This window comes from Streptopelia decaocto (assembly GCF_964273445.1).
Source record: "Streptopelia decaocto genome assembly, chromosome: 1".
NCBI lineage: Eukaryota > Metazoa > Chordata > Aves > Columbiformes > Columbidae > Streptopelia > Streptopelia decaocto.
This window is the reverse complement of record NC_138663.1, coordinates 159,180,488-159,196,388: the sequence shown is the minus strand read 5'-3', so window position 1 is coordinate 159,196,388 and position 15,901 is coordinate 159,180,488. Positions and strand designations below refer to the sequence as shown.

The window sequence follows — 15,901 nt, the reverse complement described above, 5'->3', positions numbered from 1 at the left end:
GTGAGTTTTGGGTGTTCTATTTTGGTTTGGTTTGGTTTCTTACTTTTCCCTCCATAAACTATTTGACAAAGGCATATTCTTTTCCAGATGGAATTTATTTCATATGAAGAGCTGTGGTTTTAATGACAGTTTAGACATTGATATATTTATTAGAATATATTTTCCATTTAATAAGTGCTTTGATGTAGTGAACATGTTCTCAGTGTTCTGTGTATACATTTTCATTATAACACCTTTGCAATTATCTGGGAGATCAAAGACTGCAGCTCTGCATGATTTCTGTCAAAATGAAGAAGGTCTTTTCTTACTGAGTCCCTATAGACTGGTCTACAGTGTTCAGTGGATTCTGCTTTCAGCTAATTACAGTTGCAAATCTTCAAATTTAGTGTAGATTTTTTCTTATACAGTCTTATACAGTGCACTGCAGTGGTTCTGCATTTTTATGAGTCACTGTAGTCACAGCAGGGCCCTATGTTAAAAGGATATTCACAGTATAGCATTAGCCAAGACTGTAAGAAGTCAGCACATCCCTGCAGTCAGCACACGTAGATGTGTATACTGGCAATGACCACATATTTAGCATCTGGTATCCCAGAGCTGGCTGCGTGGTGACTCCTGCATCAGTGCAACTCATTTAATCACGGCAAATAGACTTGTTTTGCCAAAGGCATTGCCATCTCTGCCTCACTGTCGGCAATGCCCCACTTACAGGCCACGGCAGTCATTGAACTCTTTTCCAAAAGAAGTTTAAGAAGGTTGACAAGCGGATCCTGTAGGAAGGTGGGATCTTGTAAAAAACAGAAGCAGCTATGCCTGCTTTTATCAGATGTGTTTAAAGAACTGCTGTACATGCTCAGTGAATTTCTTGGGAAAACGTAAGCATAATATGGCAATAACATACTAGGACAAACTTTGCTAATGGTAACATGGGAATGCAATCAGAAAACCCTTGATGCCTTACTAATATATCCATTAACATCTGCTTGTCTTCCCTGCAGAATTTTTCCGAGAACTTCTGGAGAATGCAGAAAGATCCTTAAACGACATGTTTGTCCGGACATATGGCATGCTGTACATGCAAAACTCTGAGGTGTTCCAGGACCTCTTCACAGAGCTGAAGCGGTATTACACAGGAGGCAATGTGAACTTGGAGGAAATGCTGAATGATTTCTGGGCTCGGCTGTTGGAACGGATGTTCCAGCTTATAAACCCCCAGTACCATTTCACAGAGGACTACCTGGAGTGTGTAAGCAAGTACACAGACCAGCTGAAGCCGTTTGGAGATGTACCAAGGAAGCTGAAGGTTCAAGTGACTCGAGCGTTCATTGCTGCACGGACCTTTGTTCAGGGACTGACAGTGGGCAGAGAGGTTGCAAACAGAGTATCCAAGGTAACCTAAAATCAGGGGGTTTTAAGCTTGAATTTGTTTAAAATTTACTAGAATATTGAAATCTGATTGTGCACTCTTTTTTTTTATACGGGTGTAGCAGGGGATGCTTCGTTGTTTGGGTCTACTGAGATACCTAAGTTTATAAATAGGGGCAACAGTTTACTTCTTTCTGGAGATGTTGAGGCAATACTGACTGGAAAGTATTTCTCTTTGCTTAGGACTCAATGAAATACCAATATACATCAATGTTATGGCATGGTAGGGATTGTGATTAGTAATTCAAAACTGGCTATATATAAAAAGGATGGTGATTATTATAAGAATTTAAATGTTTCAAGCAAATTTTTGTTGCTACTCATTAGGGCAGTACAGCCATCACAACATTTGTTCATCATGCAGCTGGGTGATGGATTTTATTAGAAATGTCTGATCATGTTTTTAATGAGAAAACAGATGAATAGTGACACCTCTGGAACTTGAGCTTTCCCAAAGGATGGTTTGACTCACATTTATTTTAGTTTTAATTATTTATCTATGCAAATATTTATGACAATTATAATCCTTGAGGGATTCACATAATTAAAGTGATGTAATGAAAAACAAAAACAAAAACAAAAACAAAAAAACAACTATACACACACAAAAATAATTGACAGGACTGTCTCACTTGCTTCATTTAAATCACAGCCAAAGGGTGAGGTAAAGGTAGAGCCAAGATATTGTACAGTAGACTGCAATTCAAGAGCTCAACAAGATGAGGTTTCTAACCTTCTCTTATCCTGTGTGATGTGATATTTTGCAATTACAAATTCAGAAGCCATGAAGCCAGAGAGGTAGTCATCAAGTAAGAGCTTGATTTTATGCTTAGGAAACTGCATGGGAGGAAAGGGTAATTTTGCATATAAAAGTCAGTGGATGAAATACATGATCCTTGTTACTCAGCTAAAACCAAGGTTTCTTCCTCCCAAGTGCCTTCCTGGGCTACAGGGTTGCCTTCCCTTTTTCTCTGGCACTGTCAATTTTTGCAGTTCTTTCTGAACAGTGGCAGGACATTGGCATGAAATCCATGCCCACATAGTCTGGCTGGGGGCAGATACGGCTGTTTAACCTCCGAGTGTGCAGAATGCAGATATGTGCAGCCCCAAATTTCATCTGAACAGCAGTGATGTCCCCATGGGTCAGCTTTCAAGTGAAGGTGTTGAACTCTGACATCACTGTTGTCAGTAGGCATTAGGTCCTGCTGCATTGACAGGATCAGACTGTAGAGAGTAAGCAATGTCATTTATGTAACAGATGTGTAAATTGTGAATCCCAAACAGATTAAGGTACAAATTGTCTGCCAAGGTATCACATGTATGTACAGAATGTGCAGGTGTTTCCCATTTCACATACCCAGGAAGTGTTTACATCTTGCTTGCTGGGTTTTGGGCACAAAAGCCCTTTCAAGAATAGGGCTTATCACAAGATCACTAAATGATCCTATGATCCTATAATGAGAACTACTAGCTCTGCAATCATGAAGTGAACCTTTTTGTAGCGTCACTTGAAGATGATGACAATAGCTCAATAATGCTTTTTTCATTATCTTTTAACATAAAAGCAACACTTAAAAATTTTTAAAAGTGCTTGGCGGTTGGTACAAGATATAGTACAGATTCCTTGTTTTATATATACATAGTGATACTCTATTAGATTACATCTAGCATACTGTGTTCAGTTTTGGGGTTCTCCTATGCAAGGAAGACATTGACAAACTGAAACAAGTTTAGTAGAGGCCACCAGCATCATCAGGCCTGAATTACTTGTTCTGTGAGGAGTGGCTGTGGGACTGGAGCTTATTCAGCCTGGAGAAGAGGTGACTTCAGGGGCACCTCAGCAGCAGCACCTGGTGCCTGTAGGGAGGTCATCAAAGAGTTGCGTCAAAGCTCTTCACAGTGGGGCATGGTGGGATACGATGGGCATGAGTTGAAACAAGGGCCAGTTCAGACTGAATAAAAAGAGAAGCTTCACCATGAGGATGATCAAACAATGGAGCAGTTGCCCAGAGAGCCTGTGCAGGCGCCATCAATCATTTTTGTGGCCTCCTCTGGATCTGCTCCATCAGGTCCATGTCCCTCTCATGCTGGGGACCCCAGAGCTGGACACAGAACTCCAAGTGTGGTCTCACCAGCACAGAATAGAGGGGAAGAATCACCTCCCTTGACCTACTGGCCACAATCCTTTAGGATCATTATCCTATGATCCCATCAAAAGATTATTGAAATGAATATTTTTACTTAAGTGTAGAATTTACTTTGCCAGACTGACTTTGGTATTAATATTCTCAGTGGCTATGTTCATACCCACAGCAAATGGTAAACAATTGCTGGTTTTAGGGACTTTGTGTCTCATGCAGCCCAGTGAGACAGATGCGAAGAACCCCAAGCGACACCAAATGTTCAAGGTTAATAAATAACCTGTGGAAAGGCTGTGATTACTCTGAGATCCAAGCTTTTGTGATCATATCATAACTGTGCATTTTTATGCTGGTCTATCAGTTGTAGAAAATGACAAATCCTTTTCTTTAAACTTTGTTTTAAAGATTGCATGCATTCCTTAGAGTTAGCACATAACTTTGCAACCAGAAAAAGAGTCAGGTAAATATTTTTTCTCGCTGTTTTGGAAGTCATCCAGATTCAGCACGGATTTCATTTTAATTGTACTCTAAAGTTGAGAGATTCTGTGATAAGAATGCCACATCTGGGTAAGTCGAGGGAAATGGGAAAAAAAAAAAAAGAAAATTGAAAGAACTGTCGCAGGTCTTTTACAGAATTCTTTGTCCATTGTCTGCACTGGCTGAGAACAAGGAAGGGTTCTCTTAACTGTAGCATCACAAGCTAAAAAGATACTTTACTATTTTTGGACCCATTATCTCACTGAACTGCCATTGTCAAAGGCTGTTCACAGAGAAAAAAGTTGAGCCTACACCTTATATATCATGAGAAAGAGATTTATTAATGGGAAAATTGGTAACAGCATCTCCTTTTGGGGCCTTTAATTTACTTGCTCAGCCTCGTCTGGCCCATTTCTGTAAATGAGTTGGTGGGTCACACACTCGGAAGGATTTGCTCCCTATCTCATGTCAGGGACACATCCTTTCTGAAGAGTTTTCTTCAGAGAGGGTGTAATATTGGTACTGACTGAAAATGATGCAGTAGGCTTTTCTGCTTGATACCAATTGGTGGAGGGAAAAAAAAAAAAAAGTGTTATTCTTTCGTTTTGCCCCATAGAAATATAGCATATTCAAATGTCAATGTTTTAAAATGCATTTTGTTTTTCTCAACATTTTCCTGGAGAACAAAGGACAAAAAGAAAACCCCAAACCTTCCTGACTAACTGTGATTTAGTATTTCATGTTAAACTGTAGAAACTACTGAAAATATTTCTGAAGTTGCTGCCAGCTGTGATTTCCAATAATGTGATAGAAAAGACGTGTGCATATTTTTCATGTTCATCTTTTACTCTGTCTGGGCTCTGGGTACTTTACAAGTAAATAATGCTAAGTTATTCTCTCTAGCTCTAAACAAAACATTCTCAGTGATCACAATAGTCTATTTGATCTGTCACTGTGTGGTGGAAAATATAAGCAGAAAAAATGTGGGGAGGATAAAACAATTAAAATTAAAAAAGGAGGGTCTTTATGATTTTTCAGGAGCTTATGATTCCTGAAATATGTTTCCCAACTGAATTATGACAGTTATAAAGCTTGTTGCACTGGAGATTATTTTTCATTAACTAAAGCAAAAAGAGTTATGGACTAAACATGGCATATAGAAAATAGAACTCGTTCCCAAGAAAATATTAAGACTCCAACTAAGGGTATTTCAAAAGATAGTGTAAATCCCAAACTAGATGCAAATTTGCCAACAAAACCATACTATTTGTACAGGCAGTACTGTTTCCCTAGCAGAGTGTTATCTCATTGGGATAGCATTCCACTCAAAGAAGTTGTTTGTTTTTCTGTGTGGTTTTTGTTTTGGTTTGGTTTGGGGTTTTGTTGTTTTTTGTTTGATTGGTTTTGTGTGGTTTTTGTCTTTCTGAGAAGCATTTGCTTTCAATATACTTTTCATTAAAAGCTGTAGAAATCAGGAGGAAAAAAGCATATAATTTTTATGTTTCATGAACATGACTTCTCAACCCTGACTTGAGCCAATGTCATGTTTTAACCTGGGTAAATTCACACTGAGACTGTATGAGTTTGGTAGAAAAAAAAAATAATGAAGTATGACTGCTCAGTCCTATCCAAAAGCACGGTCGTTAGCCAGCTGTCATTACCCCACTGCTGCTCAGAGCTCTAATTTAATCCCAGGCAGACAGTTACATCTTCATTGCCTCTTGCACTGAGTCTGGCTCACGAGGAGCAGGAAGAGACTGCAGAGTACTCCTGTTTGCATAGATCTGAGGGTTTAGTTATTGTTTGCTGGCTTTGCTTTTCTCTGAGTTTGGCTGATTTTTGGTTTGGTTGGTTTTGGTTGGTTGTTGTTTTCCTGAATTTGACCGCTTTCTTCCCATTATATAGCGGGATAAAGACAAAAAGAATTGTTCGTAGTTTGGCTTTCCCTTTCACACTTGCAAACTCATGCTGCTGGCAGCCAAAATAGTTTTTATACTAGGAGTAAAGTGAAGCTTAGCTCAGGGGCATCATTAGGAGCAGTTAGTGATTTTGTTAGTGACATAAACATCAAAGATTTGTGACCCAGCCACTAAGTACTTATTTCATTAATGCATTTAAATATTAATTATCATTTATTGCAAAATAAAAAAGGCTGTTACAATACCTTTCTCACTGCATGGCATAGGTTATATGTCTGCCTTTTTTAAACCAATTAAAACCTTTCTTCCCCTGAATATGTAAATTATGTTAATATCAGACTTATTATTAGGAACCTGGTGATATATGGACAAAGTGAAACAAATTCAGTAATGCAATTATAAGGTTAAACCCACGATTAGTGGTGAAAAGCAGTCTCTAGTAATTGCCTGTGATTACTTATGCTCACAGAATGCCAGGCTACTGCTTTTCTAATGTGCTGAATCAATATTCTTACAAACTCTGCTTTTCATGGTTTATAAATAAACATTCAACAGTTTGTGAGAGATATAAATAAAGGTCAATATCGAATGTCACACTGATTCAGAATGTAATTATTGTAGGTAATGCGTGGGGGGGAAATATGACATGCTGATAAGTCAGGTAATTAAAGGCCAAAATGAATAGTACTTTAATGCTGGAAAATGTGATTTGTGAGGTGTGACAGATAAAGAGCTGCATGTCCTGTGTATTTCAACTTCATTGGCTGAAGAGATATGGCTTGTTAAAGTCACAGAGGGAAAGAAGATCTAAAAAGGCCTATGGTTTTCACTAAACTTTAATCCTTAGTTCAAATTGTTAGTTTAGGAACAGCCCAGCTGAGCAAGCATAGCTTTTATGATTGCTTCTGCGTCTATTGTTTTAAGGCTTTTTGAGTCATTCGTTCTTTGAATTTTAACTGTCTTAACATATATTTCCAAGAACTGGATCATACCATGCCATGGAGGGGCCGCACTTTTTTTTCCTCTTTCTGTTCCTTGGTGTTCCTCATGCAGGGAGTCCAGGAATTATCCAGCCTGAGGGCTTTCAGGGCTCAGAGATGTCTGAGACATAGAATCGAGACTGAAGGGTATCTAAACTGCAGTGCTTTGTGGGAAGCATCCTTTCAACTGAGATTCTCCAGCTATGCAGGAAATCTTTCCCCCTTTCTTGGAAAGAAAAGAGACATAAACTGATCTAGTTAATTTGCAGACATTTCATGGGAAAATAAACCAGATGCCTTCCAGATGTCCCAGACTTACTGCAGGTGCACTGATCTGTTTTCCACTTTGTGTGCACTGGAATATGTCTTCCTGGGTTCCTGGGTTCTTTGTATTATTGGTGAGCTTTTGCTCAGCCTGTGCTTCTTTTTTTTTTTTCCCAATACTTGTGGCACAGAGAATACCCTTTGGTTCAGCTTTACATGAGACTTCTACCTATACTTCTACCAAAATATGTATTTTAGTTTAACAATGACATCAAAAACTGCCATGACAGTTTAGAAAAAAAAAATATTTAAGTCAAGGTTTTATTTTGATTGCCAAAAAGGACATTTTACACACAATCCTTCAAAGTTTTCATACCAGTTGTATTTCCCATCTATAAAAGATGTTCATATGGCACCTGCAGAAGCTATGTAAAGAGAAAATGGAGAACTTTTTCGGAGGAATTCCTAGAACAATGTATCCTAGTTCATGTCACAATACACAGCCAAGTCATGATAAAAATAATGGTAAAGAAGCAAAGTTCACCTGGGAGCTTGCTGACCCTGCTAGATTTATACCTTCTGTGTAATTAATCTTATAGCAGGTTTACAATTTTGCTGTTTTAGCACAGGAGAGTAAAATAAAATTCAGAAGAATCAAATGGAAATAGGAAGGATATTAAAAAGTCTGAGGGTTAAGCAATGCAAGGAGATCTATATCATCTTGCAACATGCTGACTTTTTAGAATGACTCTTTTTACAGATTGTCTAAATCCTGTTTCAAAGGCAGCCTATGGAAGCACTGTTTTCCAGTCACAATTTGATAAAAGCAATTCATTTTATTTCCCATGTGAGCCAGAAGCACAAAAACTAATACGTTCTTCTGCTTTCAGGTTGCTACAGAAAGCATTAGTCAAGGAAATATCTGATTTACCTAAAACTCATTAGGAATACTAACTGGCATTTAAATACATATCTGCTTAAATGTTGTAGTCAACAAAGTCACCAGTAACACATTGCAAATGTGAAAATTCTCTGAGACTTTACAATAATGAAGTCTGAAATAACCTGTGTGGATCCAAGTTCAATTCTCAGTTTTTCAGACATCAGTGACACTTGGCTTCACTGCCTTTTTAAGCTGTGCATCTCAAAATATATCTCAGACAAAAGAAAAATAGTATGAAAAAACAGTATTTCATTGTCAAGTAAATAACAGTTTTGGTCATCTGTAACATTTTGAGCTTAGCCCTGTCCTGTAGTGCCTGTTTCTTATGAGAGTTTTTTATGCCATGAGCTTGCTAAGTTTTTTCCGTAATATTTTCTGAAGAGAAAATGTCAGCCCACGTGTCTAAGGCTATCATTGTTCTTTCTTCTTCTTCTACTTCGTCTACTAAAGCCCTTAGGAAGAATTCATTTCTTGAGTAAATCCTAAATGTACCAGACAGAACAGTGGAAAAGTAGAGCTTTGAATAAGGTTAAGAGAATTTAGTTGACCTCAGCTATACACATCTGTCACCATTACATGGCCAAGAGCAGAAACTAAGTGTTAGAGAGAGCATTTTAGTGCAAGAAATGCCCACTTGTCCTTCATAACAGTTTGCTATCCTTTGGCAGATGGTGTACAAGGCTTTGCCTTTCCCAACACCTCCGTGCAGTTTTAGTCTGCAAACAACTTCCCCATTCTTGAAAATGGTTTTGCTTTTAAAACTGCCAGAGATAGTTTGATGTTCAGGTCTGTCCAGGTACTGTGCAAGTTTGACTTCTGGTCTTTGATTTCAGAAGGTTTATTAATTTTGCATGAATGCACCACTGGAGGAATTACTGGATTTATTCAGGAACATCTACAGACTCCCCGCTTCACCCCCGCTGATGTGATTTTTAGTATTGCTAAGCAACAGAATTGTATCTACACTTGCTTTTTGTACTTTCCATCCCATGATTCTTTCATTCACATCCATATGTTTGCATTATCTGTGGATCCAAAAGTGAGTGTGTATAAGGCAATATCTGGCAAGCTAACAAAGCTAAGCACGGCTAGTACCCTTAATTTGCATTTCCTGAGTAAGTGCTCTGCATGCTGAGTTGCTATGCCAAAGCATCAGTGGTTCTCTCCGCAACAGGAGACACTGATCTGATTGTTCTATTTCAAACTGAGGTTTTATGGATGCAGTTGACAGAGGGAAGCCTTAGATGCCAGAGATAAGGATCTGAATTTCACAAAAGTAGCCTTCAGTGTTTACGTACAAGAAACGGAAATTACAAACTGCTTTCTTCTCTTCAGCAATTTGCTGGCTCAGCAGTACAGCACACACTGTGGTGTTATGGCACACTGTGGCAGCAGTGACAAACCCTGTTTTTCAGACATGATGCAAAACAAGTGAATAACTAGAGATCTAAGCACTTGGTCTTCTCCTTCTGGGAAATGCAATAATTGACCACCTTTGGTCTGTGGCATCTAAGTTGTATGAGCTCAAACCAGCTGAGGCCTAGGAGCTATGGAAACACCTAAGGAAAAGCTTCTCAGCTGTCATGGTTCAACCTTAGCTAGTAATACAACCATGATAGCTGCTCGCTCACTCCTCCTCCCAACCTCCAAATAGGGGAGAGAATTGAAAGGGAAGGGAGAAACTTGAATTGAGATAAACAGTGTTTAATAAAATAACAAAATACTAATACACTAGTAGTAAATATATATCTAAAATAGAAATAGAATATAAAATAGAAGATACTCAATGCAATTCCTCATGAACTCCATCCACACAAAGCAGTCAGTCCCAGGAAACAGCACCTGGTCCGAAAGCTGATCCCAAAGAGAGAGAAGAGAAAAAAAGGCAAAAAGGACCAGAAGCCGCTGCAAAACATCAGGATGGCAAAAGCCTGAACTAAAAGTCCCAAAGAGAACCCTCCCAAACAGGTCTCTGAGAGCAATGAGAAGAGCACCAAAAGATCCAAACTCTCCTTAAATATGATGCATGACTCTGATGGGATGGAATACTCTCATTGATCAGTCTGAATGTCAGTCAAGCTCTGCCCCATCTGTGTCCCCCTTCCCAGCTGCCTCACACCTGTGGGCAGAGCTCTCAGAACGTCCTTGGCTCTCAGACCAGAGCAATTAAAAACATTAATTCTGTTCTGGGGTGTTATCTGCTGGTTCTCAAATTAAGTTTAAATAAAGACCATGCTAGCTATGAAAAAGAAAGGTTTCAAACTGCACTAAGAAAATTAACTCATTTTCAGTCAAACCAGCACATCAGCTCAAGCACCATCTTTTAGCTCTATGGTCTTCAGGGCTGACAGAACAGTGACTTAGTTTGGAGCAAGTGTGGGTTAAATCTCACCCGTACAGATGTGGCCAACTCTCCCCTTGCCTTCTGCAGGAAACCAAACCTGTATTAGATAACAAACTACTGCTTGTGAATTCCACACCCAAATTTGGTAGCCTCTTCCCGTGTTTGCAATTTTCCTTATCAGATTGCTATGTTGTTTTTGAATTTGGTCAAAATACCTTTTATACTTCCTTAATATCCCAGTGGAAGAGGAAATTGGTAGAAGTATTTATGCATCTATTAATAATTTCTTCAGGCTAAATCTATTATTTTGTTATTGTTGGATTTACCTGACTATATTCATATTAGAGTGCCAGTCAGTTCATTGTTCATTTGAAACAACAATTTAATTTTGTGCACTACTGTGCAAAAGATAGTGTGAACAAAGAAAAAAAATCACTTTTCTTCCAATCTAAGTGTTAGTTTTGAATTTACACTGACATTTTCTTTGGATAAGTGGTGGCTATTTTAACATTGGTTTGAAATCCAGCACAGAGGCAGCTCAAGGCACACTATGACCTTTAGTCCTGGAGATCTTAAGGTAAACTTCAAGGTAGTAACCTGCTACCACAGAAAGTATAAGAAGACAGAACGAAAAGATGTTCAGAAAGCTCCTGGCAACCTGTTCATCCTGGCAACCCATCTATCATGCATAAAATGTAGTTCTGTAGGAAAGATAAGCACATACATATCTTTCATCATGACATATCTGTTTGTAGAGAATATTGCACATCTTATTTTCAAGAAAAACAGACAGAAACCAAAACACAGGACAAACTTCTGTCAGAAACTTCCATACTGATCCTCAAAACTGAGGTTCTTTTGGGACCCCTCAAGGTGTTTCCTGGCCAGAAGTATGAGGTTAAAGAAATATCTTAATTCAATTCGACTTTTTAATTGTTGCATAATTCGTTGTATGTAGCATTCAGCATTTAAAAGTAAGACAGAGTGTACCAACTGGAAATGAATGCAATTCAGGTTTTCATTTAAATCAGAATTAAAATTTGAGATGAAGAATGTTTACAGATTAATTTATGCTTCGGAGTCTCCAAAGCTAACAGAGGAAGCTGGCTGCCAGCCTCTGCTACTATACATTTACTTTTTCTTCCATTTTATTTTACAGTCCTCCATATATAGTTGCAGGAATAGAATAAAAATGTGCCAAAAATGTGAAAAAAAAAATATACAGTAAAGTTCGTTAAAAAATTAAAAAAAAAAAAAAAAAGAGGGGGCGGGAGGAGAGAGAAGCAGAAAAGGTAAATGTTAAACCCAGAATGGCTCAACTTTCTTCTTTTTACCCTGACCCCAAAGAAAGCATCCTATGACCATATCTTATTTTCAGTCTAATTCCACAAAATTGCTTCTGAGAGAAATGTCTTCCAGACTTACCCTAGTACTGAAGAACTGTGAATGTATATCAATACAGTGCATATTTTTATGTGTAAAGGTCAATTCTCTATTTAAGATTCAGTCTTTGCCTCCCTCTCACTCCTCCCACTTTCCCTCCTGTATTAGTAAAAAGTAGATTAGCCCTTGACTTCAATCTGAACTTGATTAGGGTCTGATTGTTCAGATCTGTAGAAAATCAGGTAGAAAACAAAGTTTGTTAAGGCAAAGGCCTTTACAGGGAGACTGAAGAACTTACCAATGGAAACTTATTGTTGAGGAAATTTGGGTGGAATAACAGATTTCCAGTCAAGAAATTACCATTTAAAGTCATAAGAACACCATTACAAGTTAACATAGGTAAAATGTTTATAGACTATTGGTATATGTAGTTAAATTCACATAGAATCATCATCAGTGAAATTTCACCCATGTGATTTAGTTTAAACATGCTGTAAAGGTTTAATACATTTCTGAAGTGTATAGCATCACCTGCCACCTGAGGGGTGATCCAAACTGGCGAGCACAGTGTTCACAGTTCTAAGGGCAATTCCTGTGCCCTGTGGCAATTAATTACAAATTAATTAGAAATAGAAAAGTGGAAGAGATTGCATACATGAAGAAGAATATGAACAGAATTCACTTCTCCAGCTGACTTGGTGAATTCTTGCTCAGTCTAGTGACTGCCAGGGTTTGTTTGCTACCCAAGGACTGGTACAAGCATAACATCTATACAAAGCACTAGAAAGCACTATACAAAGCACTATGAAAATGGACTGAGATCCATCATCTGCTTTTTATCCATCAATTATTTATTTGTAAGAAACAATTTTCTCTATGAGTTAAAATGTTCTATAAGCCATTTTTTGAACAATAGCTATAGAATGACAACACAAAACACTATTCAAAAGTGGTTTGGGAAGAGAAAGCTCTGCTAGAGACTGAACTTTTTAAAGTTTTGATCATTTCTCTTTTATCATCCCATCTGCAGAGATTCAGAGATACAAGGATGTTCCCGTAGGCAATATCAATACAGTGTGGAAGTTTATGAGCCAAGATACACATCAAAAAGAATTTTAATAAGCCTTGACAGATATATTGCATTAATAGTGCTGATGTAGTGAAGTAGGACCTATGCAGTGGGTTGTGTAAAGCACTAAAGAATTCTTACTGCTGGCTATGTTATGACATAGTACAGACTGTCATTTGGTGGAAGAATGAAATGTGTTAACTAAGTGTATAGAATTATTTCCTTTTATTCATTATCAAAATTCTTTTACTGGTGACCATGTATTGTTCCTTAGTAGGAGGAGTAAGTACCTGTTGAAGATTAGATCTCCCTAAAGTGAATGCTAAACTGCTAAACCAAGTGATGATCCATTTCAACACTTTTTTCTCTTGTGTTGTCTTCACACTCATGCATGTGTGCACACATAGACACACACACAGATTCAAGGACTGTTGTGCTGGCAACTAAAGTAGTGGGAGAACTCACCGTGTTAAATGAGAGGTGACTTGGACTATCTTCCTTTGCACAAATTAATAGTTGTTAAGGTCCGTTCACCAGTGTTTATGCTCAAATATATTTCAGTACACAAAGAGAGGACTAAACTGGTTATATGTATATGGGCACACAGTCTTTCTGTGGATAGTAGCATACAGATGTAGCTATTTGAGATTGTAATGACCATGTGTTTGACCATCCAATGGATATTTATTGCACAACGTGAAATGTTGATATATATGTACATAGATCACAGAAAGCACCCTTTGGTCCAGTACCTTTGAAAGCAATCCTAATAGAGAGGAAAACATTCAGTCAACAAGTATAGAAAATAACTTTAGGCTTTCTGTACCTTTTAGATTTAATTTCTGTAGCTTTAGTTTTGTCATTTTGGGTCAAAGCTGAAGCAATGCTGAGCCACATTTTCTTGCTCATTTTTATCAGTGAGAGCTCAAGTCTACTATGCTGCCAAGCTGACATCTTTTAAAGAGTGAGAATACACAAATGCATTTTAAAGGAGCCATTTTTCTCTACTATGCTTTTACTTACATGTATTTGCAGCATGATCCAAAAAGCTTCAGAACTAAAATGCTTCCTAAACACTCTAAGACACTGAAATATAATGCTGTGTTTAATGTGAAAGCAGCAAATGGACAGGCATGAGAACAATAATGGAAGTTTTGGCAGATGAAGATGTGCAGAGAATATTAAATGAGTTGAAAAGTTGCTAAGGAGCAGAATGCTTGATGTGGAAAAAGTTGAGGAAAGGTATTCTTAGAAGCTAAAATCAAGAGTGATATTTAATAGCAATTAACTTATATTGCCTAACATAGGTACTTATCTGAGGTAACTAAGTTAAAAATTGAGTGACCTGATGCTGTTTCTACAATCCCTGGGGAAAACAGGCACCTCTAGGGAGAATTCACATCTTGTGCAGGTTGAATCATGTTCTGGAGCTGACAGTCTCTCTCCAGCAAGGCAGAAAGTGCAAAGAGAACCATTATTTGCCTTTCAGTGCATATACCAGCCCATAACTAGTTCACGGTAGAACTGCCTGATAATGTGGATATCCTACGAACTTCATGAAACTTTATCTACACCCAAATATGGGAATTACCTAAGTTGTTTTTGCCAACATTTGTAATAAAAATCTCACATTCTTTTATTTCCTTTTTGCTCAACTGCAGAAAACACATCTGTGTATTTTGCTTGTAATATTTAATTTTGGAAAAAATGAACTTCTGCTCCACATTTTAAATTACTCTTTAAGTTGATATTTATTTATCATGGTTAGAAATTCATTAGAGAAGTCAGGAATAGTGATGCATCCCTTAAGAGCCCAGAAGTTTACTTTTTACCACCCACATAGATCTATAGTAATTATTTCTTACCAAAACCAAACCAAAACAAAAAAAAAAAAAAAAAAAAAAAATTATAAAACTCACAATTACAGTTTCTTCTTGTATAACCTGTATTCATCCAAGTATACAATACCTCAGTGATCAGAAGCAAATTTTGCAGATGATGGATAACAATTAAAATAAGACAGAATCAACCTTAATTTCCTTTATATATAAAATGTGGTGCTTCATAATTCATTTTCCTGAAGCCAGACTATAAAAAGTGAGGCTGATGTTTAATTGAAATGGAAAATGCCCTCCTCTTTAATCTGTTGCTCCAGGTATACATAGATTATTCATTATTAGAATAAAAATACATGGTAAATTAAAGAACAAGTGACATGACAAAAGAGGAGCGGAAGTCTATGGTTTATAGAGTTCAGCAGCTATACTGGCTTATGACAGGATTGCAATTTGGTTTTCTTAGCAATGATTAGGGAAAAGAACCTTTAAATTAGTGACATTACAACGTAACTACAAATATCATAGGTGAGAAACTTACAGCTCTTTGTTAGTATCTTCTGAGACAAGTAATGACTGATGATGGAAATTTCAGTATGCCTGTTTAAATTTTTGTTAACATTAATATTATTGACTTACTCTATATCCCAATGCAACTAATTTTGTTCTGATTGCTGTAAAAGGCATAGTGGCATTTCCTGATTTTCTGGCATGAGTTAAAGGTGAGAATTTTTGAGCAATTACCTCAATGAAATGGTGGTCAGAGAGCAATAATGGGGGAAAAAAGTAAAAAGCTCACTTCCCTGTCCCTTTACTGAGTGAAGTGGGTCAGAAATAGATGTTGGCAGGTATCAGCCATAAAGCATCCAAGAACTGCTTCTGTCAGTATTCAAATTGTAGGGTTTGCTGCTGGTAGAATCTGAATAATTTCAGATTGTAATTCTGTGTAATTTCAGTAGAATAAAGCTAAGGTATTTGTAAAAAAGTATTTTTTTCTTAGTGTCATATTATTTGAAGCTAAAAAAAATGTGCGGATAAATGTATTACCTGAATATCAATACAGCTCTGCCTTGGTATTTTGTAATTCCCAAATAGTAATGTTCCAGTTAGCCGAGTAGATT

The 15,901-nt window shown here is 37.4% G+C and overlaps 1 protein-coding gene across 1 annotated transcript in view; it reads left to right on the top strand.

The window, feature by feature from the left end:
* Positions 1-15,901, top strand: part of GPC6 (glypican 6) — a gene marked incomplete at its 3' end in the record, with an annotated part of 768,549 nt that overhangs the window by 418,929 nt on the left and 333,719 nt on the right. The window contains exon 3 of the mRNA XM_082043523.1: positions 999-1,390. Coding sequence (XP_081899649.1) covers positions 999-1,390 — 392 coding nt within the window. The remainder of the gene's footprint in view (positions 1-998; positions 1,391-15,901) is intronic.